This window comes from Eleutherodactylus coqui, chromosome 12, assembly GCF_035609145.1.
Source record: "Eleutherodactylus coqui strain aEleCoq1 chromosome 12, aEleCoq1.hap1, whole genome shotgun sequence".
Lineage (NCBI taxonomy): Eukaryota > Metazoa > Chordata > Amphibia > Anura > Eleutherodactylidae > Eleutherodactylus > Eleutherodactylus coqui.
In genome coordinates, this window is record NC_089848.1 from 6320411 (window position 1) to 6341882 (window position 21472).

At 45.1% G+C, this 21472-nt stretch overlaps 1 protein-coding gene across 1 annotated transcript in view; it reads right to left on the reverse strand.

Moving 5' to 3' along the window:
* Window positions 1-21472, reverse strand: part of LOC136587031 (mediator of RNA polymerase II transcription subunit 1-like) — a 136364-nt gene that overhangs the window by 51410 nt on the left and 63482 nt on the right. Inside the window, exons 5-10 of the mRNA XM_066585442.1 lie at window positions 20682-20814; window positions 18654-18682; window positions 12247-12318; window positions 10885-10959; window positions 9247-9320; window positions 6844-6903 (exon numbers count right to left, since the gene is read on the reverse strand). Coding sequence (XP_066441539.1) covers window positions 6844-6903; window positions 9247-9320; window positions 10885-10959; window positions 12247-12318; window positions 18654-18682; window positions 20682-20762 — 391 coding nt within the window. The 5' untranslated portion in view covers window positions 20763-20814. The remainder of the gene's footprint in view (window positions 1-6843; window positions 6904-9246; window positions 9321-10884; window positions 10960-12246; window positions 12319-18653; window positions 18683-20681; window positions 20815-21472) is intronic.

Genomic DNA, 21472 nt, shown 5'->3' on the forward strand with positions numbered 1-21472 from the left:
AGGCACGCGCAGGCACAGGCAGGCGCAGGCACACGCAGACACAGGCACACCGACACAGACACACACAGGCAGACACACAGGCAGACACACAGGCAGACACACAGGCAGACACAGGCAGGCAGAGACAGACACAGGCAGAGACAGGCAGGCAGACAGACAGGCAGGCAGACAGAGACAGGCAGACAGACACAGGCAGACAGAGACAGACAGAGACAGACACAGGCAGACAGAGACAGACAGAGACAGACACAGGCAGACAGAGACAGACAGAGACAGACACAGGCAGACAGAGACAGACACAGGCAGACAGAGACAGACACAGACAGACACAGGCAGACAGAGACAGACACAGACAGACACAGGCAGACAGAGACAGACACAGACAGACACAGGCAGACAGAGACACAGAGACACACAGGCAGGCAGACAGGCAGGCAGACACAGACAGACACAGGCAGGCAGAGACAGACACAGGCAGACACAGGCAGACACAGGCAGACACAGGCAGACACAGGCAGACACAGGCAGACACAGGCAGACAGAGACACAGAGACACAGAGACACAGAGACACACAGGCAGGCAGGCAGACACAGACAGACACAGACAGGCAGACACAGGCAGGCAGGCAGACAGACAGACACACAGGCAGACACACAGGCAGACACACAGGCAGACACAGACACAGACACAGGCAGACACAGGCAGACACAGGCAGACACAGGCAGACACAGGCAGACAGAGACACAGAGACACACAGGCAGGCAGACAGGCAGGCAGACACAGACAGACACAGGCAGGCAGAGACAGACACAGGCAGACACAGGCAGACACAGGCAGACACAGGCAGACACAGGCAGACACAGGCAGACACAGACACAGAGACACACAGGCAGGCAGGCAGACACAGACAGACACAGACAGGCAGACACAGGCAGGCAGACAGACAGACACCCCCCCCACCCCCCCCACCCACACACACCCCCACACACACACCCCCACCCACACCCCCCACCCCCCACCCACACCCCCCACACCCCCACCCACCCCCACCCACACCCCCCACCCCCCACCCACACCCCCCACACCCCCACCCACACCCCCCACACCCCCCCCACCCTGCCTCTAATATGTAACTATACATTATGTCTAGTACAAGACTGAATTATGGGTCAAATTACGATGCAATCCGTGTTACAGAAATTTGTTCTCTTGTAGGTGTCTGAGTGTTGAGTTTCGTCTAATTGTTGCCCTGGTGGTTATGCACCTAGCTTCCCATGAGTCTTGGGCGCTAACCACATGGCAATCGTGCCCCTGCTGTGTGTTTTTAGAAGAAATCTAATTAAAAGAAACACAAAAAACACAACAGGAATTTCTTACCGATAATTCCCTTTCTTGAAGGCATCATGACAGCATACACTTGGAGGTTGCTCACCTGCTGACCTGACCTGATGGGACAGGAAAAGGCAGAGCATAAAAGGCACCTCCCCTCCACCATCATCAGTGTGTTCCAAATAACCACAGTGACAGCATACTTAACCAGAAGGTGTGTTTTATTGGCATCACACACCTCAGACAAGGAAACCATAAACGTACACATTACCTCATGTGTTAAACAAAACAGGAATAACCATGTTGGTAGGGTAGGGTGGGGGGGGGGGGGGGAAGCCTGTATGCTGTCATGATGCCTTCTAGAAAGGGAATTATTGGTAGGAAAAATTCCCGTTTTCCCTCTGACATCATGACAGCATACGCTGGAGGAATACCAAATAACTGGCATGGGCTTTTTTAGGGAGAGATTACTACTCAGGAAGATGCCACCACTCGCGTCGAGTGGGCCTTCAATCCTTCTGGGGAAGGGATGCCCTTGGCCTTGTAAGCCTCCTGAACGGCTCTCCTGAGCCAGCAGGCCTTCCTTTGGCCTGCTCCTGAAATTGAATGAAAAGTTTATCAGTTTTCCTGAAACTTTCCGTCGCTTTGAGGTACACTAGTACCGCTCTTTTAACATCGAGATTATGGAGCCTCTGCTCATTTTCGCTTTTAAAATTTCGGCAGAAGGCTGGAATGACTATTGGCTGGCCTCTGTGGAAATCTGACAAGACTTTAGGTTGGAAGGGTCTAAAGAGACTATAATCTTGTCAGGGTGAGCAGTCTTGTATGGGGGTCTCTGAAAGAGCCTGGATTTCACCTACACGCCTAGCTGACGTGACCGCCACAAGGAGGGCTACCTTATATGTCAGCAAGGCGATGGATAGGTCACTAATTGGTTTGAACGAGGGATCGCAGAAGGCCTGAGAGACTATGGGATCATTAAGGATCCCACCCTGGTCCTTAAAAAGCTGAAGCGTAGAACCCAAGTGTGATCTCAGAATAGTTGGGGAATCCACCACTAGCAGGTGGTCATCTAGATAAGGGCCGATAATGATCCTGTAATTGCATAAAAAAGATACCATCTCAATCACCACTTTGGAAAAGATCCGAGGGGCTGAGGAGATTCCAAATGGTTGGCAGATAAACTGGAAGTGACAGATTTCCCCTTCCACTAAGCGAAAATCTCAGGAACCTTTGCGAGTTGACGTGAATGGGGATGTGAAAATAAGCATCCTTTAAGTCAATCATGGCCATTACATTATCTCTGGCAATCAGGTGGGTTGCGGTTTTAATAGTTTGCATGTTAAATTTTCTATACTGAATTTGTTCAGTTCTTTGAGGTCAATTATTGTGCAGTGGTAGCAGTCTGGTTTGGGAACCAGAAAAAGGGGGAATAAAAGCCTTTCCCCCAGTTTGCTTTTAGGGACCGGGATAACCGCGCCAAGATCTACCAGGTTTTGTACGCCCTTCAGTAGAGCCTGTTCCAGGGTTGCAGACTGTGTCGAGGTTAAAGTAAATCTATCGGGGGGGGGGGGGGGGCGAGTTTCTAGTTCAATCTTGTACCCCTCCGCCACCAGGTGTAGAGCCCATTCATTAGTGGTGAGGCTTCGCTAGCTAGCAGAAAAATGAGCTAATCTTCCGCCTACCGCGCACAAAAATGTGGGTTGAGGGACAACGGTAAGAGAGTCTTGCCCCTTCCTCCCTTTGGATAGGACCACCTTCCGGTCTTTCCTTTCCCAGCGTAGGTTGTAGACGAGGAACGTGGAGTGAAGGGTCTTTTAGGTGGTCTGATGGCTGTCAGACCCCAATTTTTGGCCGCTACCTTCTCTAGCAGGCGATCCAGGTCTGATCCAAATATGCGTGAACCCCGAAAGGGTAAGGCGCACAACTTGTTCTTGGAGGTTGTCTCCAAAGCGGATAATCTCCATAGAAGCATCCGCCAACAATCCCGTTGCAAACTGGAGCAGAGGGATGCCGCCTGCAATCTCTTCTCTGGAAGCTTTCTGGTTGATGAAGGACGCAAGCTGATCCAGCCAGATCTCCATGGAGCGAGCCACCGAAGTGGCCGCAACGTTAGACTTTATGATGAGGCTGGACGTGGACCAAGCCTTGCGCATGGTCGTATGCACTTTGTTATCCATAGTCTTTTAAATGTGATGTATCCTCAAATGGAAGTCCAGACTTCTTAGACACCATGGAGATAGCTGTATCCACTTTAGGCGTCTCCTCAAAGATGGCCACCTCATCGCCTGAAAATAAAAGGCGCTCCTTAAACTCCTTGGAGATTAGCGGAGCCTAATCCACACAACACCACTCATTCAGGATCAGTTGTTTTAGTGTGGCGTTTATGGGAAATGTTTGCTTCCACAACAGAAAATCTACATGTCATCCTGCGCTGTACGGGGTTGCTGAACTTCTTCCTCTGCGTACTGCTTTAGGTAATTAATCTATGTTAGTGGTGGAAAAAAAGTATTTTTCTTCCCCTGCGACACTTCAAGATCTTCGAACTGAAATTCATCCGCCATGTCAGAGTCGGACTCTGACACTGCTGGAACAGAGCTTCTTGTAACCCCAGAGGCTCCTGCTTGGAGGTCTGAAATGGAGGACTGCATTTCTTCCCAGACGACCGACCGAATCTCAGACATTAGGAAAGTTTGGCACCAAGCTGCGCCAGGCCACGCCCCCTGAGTGCTCCGTCCTTGCGGAGCGTCTGACGTCACCGCGCCATCGGGACACCCAGAAATGGCAGCCGTCGCCTGGATGGCGGCCGCTGTTGAACCGAGAAGTCCATCCTTGGCTCACGCAGTCCCCGGGTAACACCCAGATGAAGTCCTTCCCACTGGGGTAACCGGGGCTGGCAGAAGTAGATGCTGCCACTGCGCCTGGTAAGTTCTCCGGCATGTGACAGCATCGCTGGAGCTCTGCCCTGCTGTCCTGTGAGTGACAGGAAAAGCACTGGTGTTGGTGGAGGGGAGGTGCCTTTTATGCTCTGCCTTTTCCTGTCACATCAGGTCAGCAGGTGAGCAACCTCCAAGTGTATGCTGTGATGATGTCTGAGGGAAATTTTGAGTCTACTCCGTGAAGGGCTTGCTGAAATTTAATAGACTTCCCTGTACTGTGATTAATGGATTTACAACTCAGCAGCGTATTGGTACAGAATGCAGACTAAAGGGAAAAAGGCAGTAGAGCTACCATGTGGTGTATGTAGGCTGGATATCAGTGGAGTCTCATATGGGGTCTCAATGAGGGTCTATATCCAGAGATTAGTGTGGAGATGCTGCCAACCAGAGTTGTGTCTGTATGGACATGGCACAAAACTGAGAGAGAGAAGTGGATGCAACTGCTGGATTACAGTGCAATCCTCCAAGAAAAAGTATTAAAGAACCGGTTAAGTAGGAGGAATTTTTATTAAACGAAGTTAAATGCCAGCAAAAAATTTATTTAAGACAAAGCCTTTTCCTCAGTTTGGCTGGGTTAAACCACTATATACTTATAGAATGGTAGAATTGGAAGAGACCTCCAGGGTCATCTGATTCAACCCCCTGCTCAGTGCTGGATTACTAAATCATCCCAGACAGATATTCATCCAGTTTTTGTTAGAACACTTATTTTATTCTGGTTATTATTTATAAACGGTTTTATCCAGTTATGTCTAATACTTTACAATAGGTGATGATAAAAAAATGAATATAAAAACAAAAATATGTCAGACAATGGGTAATATCCAAAATATATGGGGAAAATGGAATTGGAGGGGGGAAAAGACAAAATCCTAATAGTAATAAAATACTAGTCTATTGGCAGAATGTCCGACTCCTCAGACTCCATTAATCAAGCAGGTTCAATCTTCAAGAGTACCTGATACCAAAATGCTGTTTCTCTGCATTTGCATATATTTCCCAGAGGAGCATAGATGGCCTTATAAGTCTCCTCACACACCTTCTAGGTCTCACCTTAAGGAGTGAGGATACCCCTCCCAACCAGTGTCTATAGGCCTCTCACTAGGCAAGCCAGAATCCTACTGCACACTAATGAGGGGCAAAACCCCCTACCAGCTGTCTGTGTATGGATTCTGGCTTGGTTTTCAATTTCCAGTCATTGTTACAAAGACCTGTATAAAGGGTCAGACACTGATTTGCAGGAAAGCTGCCATCCAATAGGTGGCGCTGCAGAGGTATTGTTCCATCTTCCTTTTTCTCTGCTTTTTGAGCATAGAATATCAAATAGAAAATCATTGATGCGCAGTGTTTAATGTTTCAGCATCCTACAGAGCTAAAATTCAGGACGGCTGCAGGGTGTCCATCTTCTGATAAAAGAATATAACCAATCAATATAGCCTTTTGCCAGCAGTCAGATGCCCCATGTATTGTGATTCATCACCTATATTTCTGTACACTGTTTGACATTTCACTTTTTTGCTTAGCTGATGTTTTTTATGATTTGTGCCCACTGAGTGTAGACCAAAATGTTCTATCACAGATGAAGTTTCATTAGATTCTGACAACTTCTAAGGGAGGGATGTTACTGACAAAGCAGGTCATATATACCTACATACATAACATGCAGGGAAGAATTGGTGTGTACAATGAATGTATATAAATGGACATTGTTTGTTAAATCTGACAATTCAGAGCTACTGTAGCTCCAGTCTGTAGAGTTAAAACAAGACAACCATTTAGACTCCCTGCACACAGGCGGAAATTCCGTCTGAAGGCGGCCTTAGGCTCATTTTAAAGTGAAAGTTACTGAAAATGGCAAGAGACTCCAAAAATAAAATATGTAAGCAAATGTCCACAAGGGAATCAAACTAATGTGAATTACAATCCAAAAATTGCTGACAGATACAATTTACTGCAGTCAATGCCTAAAATTCAGCTTTGCCCACATCCTTAAGTTCTCAATGTGTGGGGCAGCGAGGACACGTCCACTGCCATGGGACTGCCAGCAGTTGCCGACCGCCCCTCCATTGATGCCATCGAAGTGAACACAAGCAGAGTGCCCATATGCATCCTCTGCTGCCGCACACTTTAGGATGTGGTTGTTGCTGCATGTCATGTATGGGTAACCCCTATCACAACCTCTTTAAGTCACGTGTGGCTTTAAGAGGTTTACCCTTTACAAAATAGAGTGGCCTTCCCCCAAAAACCACTTATAGACCCTATCTAGATCTATGCCTATAGTAAAGAACATCCCTGACTAAAAAGAAAGAGACCACATTGTTCTTCAGCCACTGATGATCACTATGAGGGGACACATTACACAAAAATGTGAGGCTGCAAATGTGTGAATTTTCAGCCAAAATGTAATCGGAAAATCTGGTCAGAATCAAATGATCTTTGTGCCTGATGGCCTAGATCTGCAGCTCTATTGGTCAGAAGTCTTGCCAGATGCTGGAATGGTCTTCCATCTAATGTGCAGTTCCCCTCTCATGCCTATTAGTCAACTTTTAAAATTCTTAACACATATAAGTTTACCTGGATTTTCTTCCATATCCCGAGATGGTGAAATATAGTACTCAATGTTCATTGGAGTTCCTAGTGGACAGAAATTCAAGAAAATATCCTTAAGAAATAATTAACAAATTCAATTTTGCTCTAGAAATCCGGTGCCACCTTTAATATACCGAGTGCCGTTACATAAAACTTTGTTGCTAAATTTACCAACATATCTTATTGCAGCTTGATTCCCTTCTGTTAAGGTTATTACATTATCTTTCTTCTGTAGACAAAAAGTACAAAACTTGACTTCATACACAGAAGTCAGGCCATTTGCAGCCCTCAGCTGGGGTCTCCAGACTTTTCTGCGCCACTATCAGTTTCCTTATACAGGGTGTCCCAGTTAAAGGGGTTGTCCCGCGGCAGCAAGTGGGTCTATACACTTCTGTATGGCCATATTAATGCACTTTGTAATGTACATTGTGCATTAATTATGAGCCATACAGAAGTTATCAAAAGTTATTCACTTACCTGCTCCGTTGCTGGCGTCCTCGTCTCCATGGTTGCCGTCTAATTTTCGCCGTCTAATGACCAAATTAGACGCGCTTGCGCAGTCCGGGTCTTCTGCTTTTCTCAATGGGGCTCCGTGTAGCTCCGCCCCGTCACGTGCTGATTCCAGCCAATCAGGAGGCTGGAATCGGCAATGGACCGCACAGAAGCCCTGCGGTCCACCGAGGGAGAAGATACCGGCGGCCATCTTCAGCAGGTAAGTAAGAAGTCACCGGAGCGCGGGGATTCAGGTAAGCGCTGTCCGGTGTTCTTTTTTAACCCCTGCATCGGGGTTGTCTCGCACCGAACGGGGGGGGGGGGGGGGGTGGAAAAAAAAAAACCCCGTTTCGGCACGGGACAACCCCTTTAATGTTGTAAAATGAAAAAAGCTTAGTACTGAGTTAGCAAGTAGAGCTAAATGTTGTGACAGGGTCAATAGTTAAGTCTGCTTCATTGCATAGCTGATGCCATTGATCTGACAAAGTAAAGTAGGTTAAAGCATTTTCTTTGCCAATAGGCTGGTTTCCTGCCCAGCCTGGAATCCAATTAGGTTTCCCTCCTGCTTAAACCAGTAGTGCCCTCAGAAAGGTACCACTTCTAGTCTTAAGATATGATTGGCTCTTGTTTCTAGTTGGTACTCTATATTGTACTCCCATATCTACTGGCTCACTTGGTTTCTCCTGTCCTGGTCATTGGTCAGCAACTACTTCACTGACATCCTCATCCTGGTGGATCATCCTTTTCGGGGCAGATGCTCTGTCTTGTGAAGTGAGCAGTACCGTAACAAGCAGTAAACAATGCCATATAGGAACGCAGAGTTATGCGATCGCCTAATTTATGGCAAATGCGGATAAAATGCCAGAAAGACACAAGTGTTTGGATAAGGTTGATGAGTATCTGAATTGTTCAAGAATATCATGTATATTTTTCTCCAAAGACTGCACCTGACAGGACAGGTTGTTGTGTCTAATCATTAGCTAATCAGGAGGCTGGAATCGGCACATATGATGGGGCGGAGCTACGCGATGACGCGTACAAGGGGGCGGAGCCAGATGCCGCTGCTGCCGAGCCGAAGGGAAAAGACCCATCTGCGCAAGCGCGTCTAATCAGGCGATTTGACGCTGAAATTAGACGGCATCATGGCGACGGGGACGCCAGCAACGGAGCAGGTAAGTGTATAACTTCTGTATGGCTCATATTTAATGCACGATGTATATTACAAAGTGCATTAATATGGCCATACAGAAGTGTATACCCCCACTTGCTTTCGCGGGACAACCCCTTTAAATCATGTCATTACAAATAAAAACTTATTTCATGTTGAAATTAGTTTTGACCCCGCTTTCCATATGTGTAGTTTCCTGGCTAGACATTTTTTAAAAATATATATAAAAATCATCTGACTATATAAAAGTTAACAAAGCATGGTCGTATTTATTTGAAGGTCAGAAGGTTTATCTTAAGTTTCAGGTGATACTGTCACTTATGACCAAGCTTCCTGAAAAGCTGGCTCACTAGTATTAAAGTAACTCCCACGTCCGTGCTTTGGCTGCTTTCACATTTTCACTCGAGGGTTCCAACACTCACTCAGGGAGCAGGGAAGGGGAATCCCCTGGCTGACCGGGTCGGTTTTATGATGGAACCGAACGGACTTTGTTGACTATAATGGGGTCCCTTCAGTTTCCGCTCAGCTGACCCACATTTTGCCAGATGAAAGTGCAGTATGCAGTGCTATTTCTTCCGGTCTTTTGTGCCAGATCCGTGACAGAACGTCCAAAGCAGAGGTTCCAGTGTAGATGTGAACCCAGCTTAACCGAATTCTTAGATTGTATAGACTAGATATAAATAAAACACTGATTAAAATGGCTATTTCAACTGGGATTAAAGCTTTACCTCCACTTCTGGGAGAGAGGAAGCCCACTTTCCCCTGAAGGATTGTGGTTCTCTTGTCCTCCTTTTTTTTCGGTCTAAAAAGAAAAAATTTCAGAAGACAGTCAACATCACGATTCATAAAGGGCTAGTCCCATCTTAAAGGGGTTGTCTCGAGGAAGCAGTGAATTTTTTTTTTTGCCCAGTCCCCCTAATTAAGCAAACATTACTAAGCCCCCCTGTAAATGACTTTTCTAGCTGGTTTGTACTTACAGTTCCAGCGTTTCAGCAACTTATAAAAAGTTTCCCCAAGATGGCCGCTGGTTCTTTTCCCGTCGCTTGCTGTAGCCCAACGTGCACGCTCCCGAGACGCTACTAGCTGCGTCTCCCTGACAACCAGACGCCCCGCAGCCGCCGACTGGACCCCGGGATTGAACGCGGCCGACCAGTCACCCACCGCCAGGCAGCAGGTAACCGGCGCTAGCCCCCGGCTTCCCCGCGCTAGCCCCCGGGGCCACAGCGGCAGGCTCCGGGGCCACAGCGGCAGGCTCCGGGGCCACAGCGGCAGGCTCCGGGGCCACAGCGGCAGGCTCCGGGGCCACAGCGGCAGGCTCCGGGGCCACAGCGGCAGGCTGTCACGCGTCACCCCCGTCAGTCCGTCACCCATCACTTACCTGGGCGGCTGGGCTGGGCGGCTCTGCTCTAACAGAGGATGGTAGCAGAATGGCCGCTCCAGCGCGCTCCCGAGAAGATACAGCTCGTCTGCGCATGCGCAGAAGAGCTGTAGCGGCGAGCACACTGAAGCGGCTCGTGCTCAGAGCAGAAGACCGGACTGCGCAAGCGCGTCTAAAAAAGCACGCCGCCAGCGAATTTAGACGGAACCATGGAGACGAGGACGCCAGCAACGGAGCAGGTAAGTGAATAACTTCTGTATGGCTCATATTTAATGCACGATGTATATTACAAAGTGCATTAATATGGCCATACAGAAGTGTATAACCCCACTTGATTTCGCGAGACAACCCCTTTAAGTCCTCAACCTGCACCTACTGGGCATTTGCAGCATATAAACTGTGAATGTGTCAACCAACAAGAGAACAACTTAAACAAAAAAGTTAAACTGTTGAGTAGGCCCATACATTTGTGCATAGACCCTTATGGTAGCAGTCACATGCTACCTTTATGATGCACTGTATTCTGTCTTAAGAGCAATACTTTCATGGAAAAATACCTTCACATGGCACCACAATTTTTACTATCCTGGATTCATATTTGTTCTTCTGTTCCATTATGAAACAGAAAAATGACAATAAGGCAGCCACTGGATCTTTTAAAATGACATCCCGGCAGCACCTGGTGTAACCAGCTGACTATAATAGGTTGCATGCAGGTTACCACCAATTTACCAAAAAAAAAAAAAAAAAAAAAATTAAATTAATTTAATATAATATAATATTAGTACACTATACAGTGCTATTTTCAGCATTATAGACAGAACCCTCCGGGTGGAATTAGCGGATGGAAGCGTGAATAGAATTTGGAAGTGCAAGATAAAAAATTTCAAGCCCTCCACAAACTATTGGAACAATGTTTATGTAATATATGGATCCATAACATGACCACCTTTTCAGGAACCCCATTACTTATCACCAGTAACAGTACCTGTTAAGATTAAACAGCGCCCTCATGTCCTCTTCTAGACTACACAAGGAGTGATAAACTTTAGCTTTGACATCACTGGGAAGAGAAAGATTAAACTATTTTTCTTTTGCATAAATTCTGAAATAAGAGTCTACAAGTAGCGAAAATGCTGCGGATTTTCCATCATATTACAGTAGCAGTAAAGCAAGAGATTTTACCAGTTACATGCTGCTGAATTACATCTGCTGTGGATGTTACATTCACAGCAGGTTGATTCTTTCTAGTATGTGCATCACCTTATGCATTGCAGTAGATGCAAAATTAGTGTCGAAATCCATAACAGATTTTTTCCATCTTGTGTGGACATCATCTAAATCATAAATGTGAACATTATTGCTACCTATATAAGGTTAGATTTTTGTAGCTACATCACGTAAATTCCTTGAATTGGTATATCTTTAGTAGTAACTAGATGAAAACTAGTTTTGGCAGTTAATGTTAAAACCTACATGTCAGAGCTTCAGCGGGTACAAAAGGTGGACAACTAAAGTAATAAACGGAATGCGCGGACTACAATACCCAGAGAAGTTATCAAAATTGGGATTAGTTTAGAAAAAAAGGCAGTCAAGGGGCGACCTAATAATTATGTATAGATATATCAGGGATTTCATACAGAGATCTCTCCCATCATCTATTATACCCAGGAGTGTAACAAGGGGGCGCTCTAATAACTCTGTATAGATATATCAGGGGTCAGTACAGAGATCTCTCCCATCATCTATTATACCCAGGACTGTAACAAGGGGGCACTCTAATAACTCTGTATAACTATATCAGGGGACAATACAAAGATTGCCCATCATCTATTTATACCCAGGACTGTAATTGTAACAAGGGGTCACCCTTTACATCTAGAGGAAAGGTATCTACACTGACACAGAAGGGGGCTCTTGACTGTAAGAGCAGTGAGACTGTGGAACTCTCTGCCTGAGGAGGTGGTGATGGGAACTCGCTAATAAAGTACAAGAGGGGCCTGGACGCCTTTCTTGAGCGATACAATATTAGAGGTTATAGTCATTAATAACTTCAGAAGGGTTCTTGATCCAGGGATTATTCTGATTGCCGGAAATGGCAAGGAATTTTTTTTCCCTAAATGGGGAAAATGGCTTTTACCTCATTGGGGGTTTTCGGTCTCTCTGAATATTGGGGGGAAATATCCTGAACTGTATGGACATGTCTTTTCAGTCTAACATTCTATGTTGTTACTATGCTAAAGTCCACTTGGTGTATCTAATGGCTTAAAAGGATACTCCAGGCCTGTCATTCCTAATACAATTTTTTGGAAATTGATACTTTGCTTCACAGCTATATGACAGAGCATACCTGTTGCCTGGAATGTTGTACAGATGTAAAAGTCCTTCCAAACTTTTGCCAAAACCTTCAAAGTCCTTATTTCTAGGGATAAGAAAGTCTGTTATCAAGCACAAAATCCAGATTTGGAGGCTATTCATATCCCTTAACCCCTTAACGACCAGCCCATAGTGTTTTTACGTCCTCCCGAAGTGGGCTCTATTCTCTGAGGACGTAAAAACATGCTTCCTGCAGAGAATAATGCCCCTCGGGCTGTGGACGTGACAGCTCCATGCTGTCGGTGTCTGCAGGTAGCTGACAGCATGGAGCTGTCATCCCGGGCTGTTCGGACACCCCCCCGGCATTGCGATCGGCGCTATGCAATGGATAGCGCCGATCGCAAAAAAAGTAAATAAAAGTACACAAAAGTTAAAGATTCAGCTGCTCTGATGGATCGGATCCATCGGAGCAGCTGAAATTACTCACCCAGGTCCGGCACGCTGCTCCCCGCTCTCCTGCCGCTCCGGGGCCCGAAGCCGGTGTTCTGCGCATGCGCGCCAGGCGGCATTACGTCAGCCGCATGCGCAGAAGGCCCGGCGGCGCGGGAGATTTAAAATCTCCTGGCTCCCGGCTCCTGTAGGTAGCCGGGAGGCAGGAGATGTCAGCAGGGACTGCGGTGAGCGGTCCCCGGTACCGCGATCGCCGTTATCCAATGGTTAGCGGCGATCGCGAAAAAGTTAAAAAAAAGTTTTAAAAAAGTCAGTTTCACCTCCCCTCATGGATCGGATCCATGAGGGGAGGTGAAAATACTCACCCCCAGTCCTCAGCGGTGTCCCGATGTCCCGGGACCCGAATCCTCGTCTGCACATGCGCGCCCGATGATTGACATCGGGCGCATGCACAGACGGGCTCGAGCCCCGGGGAATTTAAAATCCCTCTGCTCTTGGCTGCCATGTGTAGCTAGGAGCAGAGAGATTATACTGGGGACATGATCACTGTCATCCAATGGATGACAGTGATCATGTAAAGTGAAAAAAAAGTGTAAAAAAGTTTTAAAAAAAAAAGTTAAAAAAGTTTTTAAAAGTTTAAAAAGCGTACGTTTCATCTCCCCTCATGGATCATATCCGTGAGGGAGGATGAAAGTACGTACCTAAGGCCCCCAGATTTATCCGCGGACCTTACCACAGCTTCTGCACACGCGCCCGTCGCCAAAATGGCGGACGCATGCGCAAAAGCTGTGGATTGCCAGGATAATTTAAATTCTCCCTGCTCCTGGCTACAAAACGTAGCCAAGAGCTTGGAGATTTCATGGGGGTCCGCGGTGAGCGGTTCCTGGTCACGTGTTCGCCATTATCCAATAATGCCGATCACGTAAAAGTAAAAAAAAAAATTTGAAGTTTCATCTCCCCTCACTGATGCGATCGGTGAGAGGAGATGAAACTTTTTACCGGAGGCCTGCGTATTTGAATCCCGACGCGATCCTCCTCAGTGAACTTTCCAGGATTCTGCACATGCGATTGCCGGCAAAAAGCCGGACACATGCGCAGGAGTCAGGGAGCCCAGGAAACTTAAAGTCTCCTTGCTCCCAGCGACCAACGGTCGCCGAGAGCCTGGAGCAGTGACGGGTGGCCTCGTTGAGCGGTCCCCGGTCATGTGATAAAAAGGTAGCGATCTACCTTAGGCCGGTCTCACATGACCGGATAGGAATTACGGATTCTGCATGCTTCTGATCCACGGTATTACGCAGATCAATCGCATTGGATTACACAATTCCGCTCACATTAGCGGGTCGGAATTGCGTAATCCACTCGCAGAAAAGAGAACGCAGCAGGTTCTATTTTACTGCGGATATCGGCAACATAGAGCCCATTGTGCTCCATGGTCGCGGATATACCCGCAGCCCATACGCAACTACGTTGTATACGGGCTGCGGGTACCCGCGTCATCACTAAGCGACGGTGCGGGAAATACAAACAAAGGTGTACTGTGCATGACCGCCTGTGTGAGTACGCAGTTATGCGCAGTACATTACGCAGCCGTACGCAGGGTCACAGCCGGGCTCACAGATGGGATCCGCTGTGGGCCTCCGCAAGCGGATTCCGCCTGCACCCGCGTGAGCCCGGCGTTATTCAGACAGCTACCTGTGATACGTATTTTACAAGAAGCCCCGGGAACGCTCGCCTTCCTGCAGTTCCAGGAGCAGCTTGTTGAGCGCCTTCTGTGTGAGACCGCCGCACCTCATCAAGCTTACGGAGACTCACGGAACGCCACTTTTTACACCCCATACCCGCCACTGAGGTCATGAAATACCCCCAAAAAGCATGAGAGGAGGGGGGGGGGATACCCGGTTTTATTGCCCCATGGGCCCATTCCAACCAGCCTCCGTAATTACCCCTGTCTTCGGAAATACTACACAGTTCACATTTTTACTTTTATCTAAGATTTGCGAACGCCAAAAAGGGCGCGGAGGGGGAGGGGGGGAATTTTTAGGGAGTCAATCTTTATTCTGTACAAATAAGCAATGGGGCCTGGAATTTATTCAGTTGTGCCCTAAAATCCAACAGGTGTTCCGTCCTTTATAGGCCTTGCCATGCGTCCTGTAAGTAGATTAGGGCCACAATGGGTATGTTTCTGAACTCGGGACAAACGGGGGTATCCATTTTGGGGGTGAACGTCTTCATTCTTATGTGCACTGTACAAAAAAACTGTTTTTAAATTGAAAAAATTGCCAAAAAAATTGAAAATCGTAACTTTTTCCTTCTGCTTTGCTTAGATTCATTCAAATACTGTGGGGTCAAAATACGCAATACACCCCTAGATGAATTCGTTAAGGGGTCTAGTTTTCAAAATGGGGTCATTTGAGGGGGTTCTTTATAGTTTTGGCCGCTCAATGGCTCTATAAGTGGGCAATGGGGCCTGAAATTTATTCAGTGGTACCCTGAAATCCAACGGGTATTCCTTTCATTGTAGGCCTAGCCATGGGTCCTGTAAGTCTATTAGGGCCACAATGGGTATGTTTCTGAACACGGGACAAACAGGGGTATCCATTTTGGGGTGAAAGCCTTCATTTATATGTGTGCTGTACAAGAAAAACTGTTTTTAAATTGACACAATAGCCCAAAAAATGAAAATCCTATTTTTTTCCTTTTGCTTTGCTTGAATTTATTCAAAAACTGTGGGGTCAAAATATGCAGTACATCCCTAGATATATTCGTTAAGGGGTCTAGTTTTCAAAATGGGGTCATTTGTGGGGGTTCTATACGGTTTTGGGCGCTCAAGAACTCTCCAAGTGGGCAATGGGGCCTAAAAGGACTTCAAGCAAAATTTGTGTTCCGAAAGCCACCGGTCGCTCCTTTCGTTTTGGGCTCCGTTGTGTATCCAGACATAAGATTAGGGCCACAATGGGTATGTCTCTGAACACGGGACAAACAGGGGTATCCATTTTTGGGTGCAAGTCTTCCTTCATATGTGTGCTGTACAAAAAAAGCTGTTTTTAAAATGACAGAATTGCCGAAAAAACGAAAATCACAATTTTTTCCTTTTGCTTGGTTTGAATTCATTCAAAAACTGTGGGGTCAAAATATGCAGTACACCCCTAGATAAATTCCTTAAGGGGTCTAGTTTTCAAAATGGGGTCATTTGTGGGGGTTTTCTATGGTTTTGGGCGCTCAAGAACTCGACATGTGTGCTATGGGGCCTAAAAGGACTTCAAGCAAAATTTCTGTTTTGAAAGACACTGACTACTCCTTTCGTTTTGGGCCCCGTTGTGGACTCAGATATAACAATAGGGCCACAATGGGTATATTTCTGAACACGGGAGAAATAGGGGTATCCATGTTGGGGTGTAAATCCTGATTTTCATATAAACTATAGGAAAAAAATATGTCTTTAAAATGACAGATTTGCAAAAATATGAAATTTTACTTTTTCTCCTCTAAATTGAATTAATTCCTGAAAAAAACTGTGGGGTCAAAATACTCATGACACCCCTCAGTGAATACATTAAGGGGTGTAGTTTTTAAAATGAGGTCATTTGGGGGGGTATCTATTATTCTGACACTCATGAGCCTTTCCAATCTCGGCTTGGTATAGGAAAACAAAGTGTTCCTCAAAATGCTAAAAAGTAATGTTAAATTTGTACGTCTCCTAAATAGTTTAAAAAAAACGAAAGTTTTTCCAATGTGCGCCCAAAATAAAGTAAACGGGTGGAAATATAAATCTTAGCAAAAATTTCTATATTATGTTTGCACATATTTAAGATATTGCAGTTGGAAATGTGAAAAAATGACGATTTTTTCAAAATTTTCCCAATTTTGGTGCTTTTAATAAATACACAATTTCTATCGGTCTATTTTTTCCGCCTAAATGAAGTACAACATGTGGCGAAAAAACAATGTCAGAATCGCTTGGATATGCAAAACCTTTCTGGTGTTTTTTCATGCTAAATTGACACGTCAGATTTGCAAAATTTGGCCTGGTCATTAAGGCGCAAACAGGCTTGGTCACTAAGGGGTTAAACTGTCCAGAACTTCATCACTAGGGAACTATTGAACTAGTAGGTACAGTGCAAACAAATAGAAGGGCGAGGACAGACATCACAAGAACTAAACAAAAAAAAAAAAAAAAGTTTGGTAGGTGTTAGCCAATAGAGCAAAATGTGATTTTTCTCAGCAAGAGAAGCCAAGTAATCTTGTAGATATGATACCTTTCATTGGTTAACAAAGACACATGTTATAGTGAGCTTTCAAACCTACTTAGAACATTCTTACTCAGGCAGAATGGAACAAATCCGAAAAGGCGCGCACGCACGCACGCACACACACACACCAAGGAACAGACATGGAGGTGATTAATTTGCACTTAAAAAAAAAAAAAAAAACAGAACAGGATGAGTAGAATAAAATACAAATAGTCCACTGATAAATATGTGAAGGTTTTATGGGTCTGAATTAGTGTTAGGGGATCACCAGGCCAGCAGTGTTTTTCATACTTTCCAGTCACGCACAAATCCTCTTGAAGAGTTTAGGTCTTTGTTGAAAGTGTCAAAGGTTATTAGTATGTAATCCCAAATTCTTCTATGGTTTTGTGATTTGAAATTGCCTTTTAATATGGTGACTTTCATGTGTTCTATGTTGTTTCCGTGACTAGAAAAGTGCTTGGCCACAGGGAATTAGGAGCTTTATAATCAGGAGTGCATTGCCCTCTGACACACAAAAAAGAACTTCTCCCTGCAATGTAAGTAGCTGCAAGAGAGGTTTGAAAGCTTGCATTATCATGCATTTTTGTTAACCATTAAAAGGTATCATATCTACAAGATTACTTGATTTCTCTTGCTGGGAACAATCACAAGAATTAAAAAGGAATTGTGAAGATAGCACAACCAGGGGTGTGACTGGACTCGTTCTACCAAGTTTTCTAAACTGGCTGTTCAATGACAGCCATTATGCCAAGCCGGGATACCAATACAGTCCACCTTTTCTTAAATTAATTGTATCTGTGTATTTAAGATGTAACTACAATGATTATGGCAGCGATGCTGCAGGAAGCCAAGCTTTTCTCCTTGTTTCACCGCTTAGCACCTTCTCTGTGACGGAGGCAGCGTGAGGTCATGGCATAGGTCGAAACGTCGCAATCATCTGTTATGGAGGAATAAGTATTTGAAACTTTTTTGCATCAACTTATGCTGCCACGTCTTGCTTCGTCTTGCATACCTGCTGTGGAGCAAAGGTCCGGATTCCCGTTTCTGTGGCTTTGCATTTCTTTGGAGTCCAGCCCATATGGGATTGAAGAGCGTGCTGCTTGCAAACCCTTGCACATTCTTGCTGCATGTAAACGCTCCCTGATCAGTCCTTCACATAGAGCTAGAACCTAGCAATGATCTGCTTGTCTAAAGGCTCTGCACAAGCGCTAACTAGTGGTGACGTCAGCGTTCATGCAGTCGTTAAGCTGACAGTTGTCCCTTTTAAACAAATATTTACTATTGTTGAAGAGGTTTTCCGGCTTTTAGGCCTCTTTCCCACAAATGCTGTTTTAGCGCTGATTAGGTGTGTCAAAAAGAAATTAAAGAAAAAAAAATACATCTAAAACCTATGGGTTCTTTCAGAAGAGCAATTTTTTGGTGCTCAGAGAAAGTCATGCGTCAAGACATGGAGATTTCTCGCCCGCAAAGGGATGTGCTCACGGCCGCTATTAGTTCACGCGATTTAACGCTCAGCTTGTGTGAAAGAGCCCTTACTATAGATTCCCTATCCTTCGGATAAGTCAACAATGGTTGATTGAAAGGGATCCCAACCAATTAGCTGATTCTACAGCCGGTTATAAGTGCAGCGGGGCCAGTAGAAACAAAAGTGGTCACATACATGTTACAATTCAAAAATATTACAAATGGGAATATATTTATTTCCAGCACCCTTATAGTACATCAAGGAAAATCTACCTACCTGAGAAGTAGAAGTAGTTCCCTGCAAATCTGGAAAAGCATGATAGGAAAGCATTCATTGTTGTAAACCGGCATTTCTTAAGGCAGCTTGCACACAGGCGGATTCGCATTTGGGGAATCTGACCGGGCGTCCGCTTCTGAAATTTGGAGCAAATACTGCCCATAACATGCTACTGGAAAAAAAAAAATCACTTTTTCCTCTACACAAGCGGAAATCAATTGCGATTTTCTGCTTGTGGAGGAAAAAAATTAAAAATTTAAAAAAAGAGCTTTTCTACTCTTACATAATCCTTTTAAATCCATTTAGAGAAACATTGCATTTCTTGCTCCCCTTGTATTGTCTTAAGGCATATTCGCACAGGTAAGCCCATGGGCCGTCTGCAAGACTGGATGCAAAAAAACAGACACAAACTATCTGCATGCCATCAGATGTCTTAGCATTGTATCACACCAGTGAATATAATGAGTCCGTGTGCTTCCCAGTGGACACATGAGCAGCTCATGATCATACAAAGCACCTGTGTGAATAAGCCACTAGGAGTCCTTTCAATCCACTCACTATATTTAAGGGCTTATTTTAATAGTGTTTAAAATGAGAATTATCTTGAGAAATGCAACAAGTATTGGGTTATTGTATAAAGGCAATGCAATCATTAACAATGGAAAGCTAGTTTCACATGAGCGTTTTATTGCGGCGATTTTCTCGCAATAAAAACACAGGCTGAAAATCACAACCATCTGATGCATTTTTATTCCAAATGCATTTGTTCAGATGGGCAATTTACCAGTGCATATTAAAAAAATAGAAATAAAATTCGGCTGGCCAAGATAGCGCATACAGTGTGCTTTTACACCGTCCGGAAAAGATAGGTCTTGTCCTATCTTTTTCAAAATATGCCGGCTGGTCCCATAGACTCCTATGAAAGCAATCAGGAAAGTGAGGTGGGAGGGAGATTAGCAGAAGCTAAAGTCCCCTCCCCTTACCAGCAGCTCCCATAGGCTGGGGTGGAGAAGGTGAGGGACTAACTCTGCTAAGCTCCTGCCCCATCCCACCCCCTCCCTTTGCCATCATCCGGCAAGGGGCGGAGAGGGGGAGCGAGTTTAGCAGAGCTGAACTCCCCCAGCCAACGTTATTCCGGGCTACGGTGAATATACCCTGTAGCCTGGCCGTCTGAATGGGCGTGAAAACTGGAGATGCCTCTCACAGGCAATGCAGGTGGCCGAAAATGGCGGCACCTGTGTGAAAGAGCACTAAGACAGTATAAGCAGTTCCTCTCAAGAAAATTCACAATGTATCTCAAAAGTCAACTTATAAGATTCTACTCTTGGGGTGCATTCACACAGACAAGCTTCACATGCAATAGCAGACAGATGGCAATATGGCCACATGTTGCCCATGAAAAAGGACCAGTTAATTTCAGTGACTTTAGTCGTATGAGCAAACTCCCCCCCCCCCCCCCTCATCTTAAACTTGAGTTCTAAAAAAAAAAAAATTTAAAAAAAGGCTTATTCCAGGAATATTTTGCTAAAGAAAAATAATTCTTTTATTTTCTATGGGAGATTCAAGATTGCATTGCACTCACATGTTGATGGGATTTTTATGTGAGTGCGATGCAATTTTAAAAAAAATTACTATTGAAACGCGTGAAAATTACAGGTTGCGGAGAGGTGATGCGTCCTTCTTGCAAAACACATTGCACTCACAGCAGAAACTGCAGGATTGCAAGTACAATAGCAGTTTCAGCTTCTTGGACTGATATCGCATTCGTCTGTGTAAATGCACCCTAATGTTTCCTAATAGTTTGGATTAGGTCTATAATGAACCCAGCAAAAACTTTGTGTTAATTTCATGGATTTACTTCCCTTTTTTGTGTAGCTGTTCGGTTTGAGAAAATTGGCATCAAGGTTACTGCACTTGTCCAAGCTTTTTGCAGGTAATCCTTCTTAACGGGGTTCATTCTTTAGACCATTTTAATAAGAGTTCTATACATAGTGATTGTTTTACTTAAAAATGGGAGAAACCGCTTACCGTTGGGGATTCTCCACAGTGAGCCAGCTTGACAATTGCTACATGGCCACTTTTCTTCACTTGAACTTCTATGTAGAACATCTCTGAAGTGATGTAACAGACTCTTCCATTTGGGCCCAAGTGGGACTCTAAACTAGATTTTAGAAAAATCAAATCATTACCACTGCACCGGAATCGCTGTCTTTAGTAGGAATCCATCAGTTTACAGAAGGAAAGATTGCAGCTGCATTAGAAGTGAATTGTGGGAAGTTTAAGCGATTTCCTAGAAACTTGTTGCACTCTTGTACTGTATATGACCAGGCTGTAGCTTTTCGGCAGAGGAGTCCATGACATTAACATACACAGAGAAAGTAGGCACTTCGCTTTACAGATAATATCCACTTCACCTTGTAATACAATGACTTTTTTTTTAATATTTAACCTTTTGTGATGATTTCTTAGCATCTCTTTATAGAGGTCATATTTTTTTTTAGCTCTGATACAGAGCTAAAAACTGTCTGCTGCTGCCACTAGGGGGCATGTCAAAGCTTAAAGGGGTTGTCCCGCGGCAGCAAGTGGGGTTATACACTTCTGTATGGCCATATTAATGCACTTTGTAATGTACATTGTGCATTAATTATGAGCCATACAGAAGTTATAAAAAGTTTTTTACTTACCTGCTCCGTTGCTGGCGTCCTCGTTCCCATGGAGCCGACTAATTTTCGCCCTCCGATGGCCAAATTAGCCGCGCTTGCGCAGTCCGGGTCTTCTGCTCTCTTCAATGGAGCCGCTCGTGCAGAATGCCGGCTCCG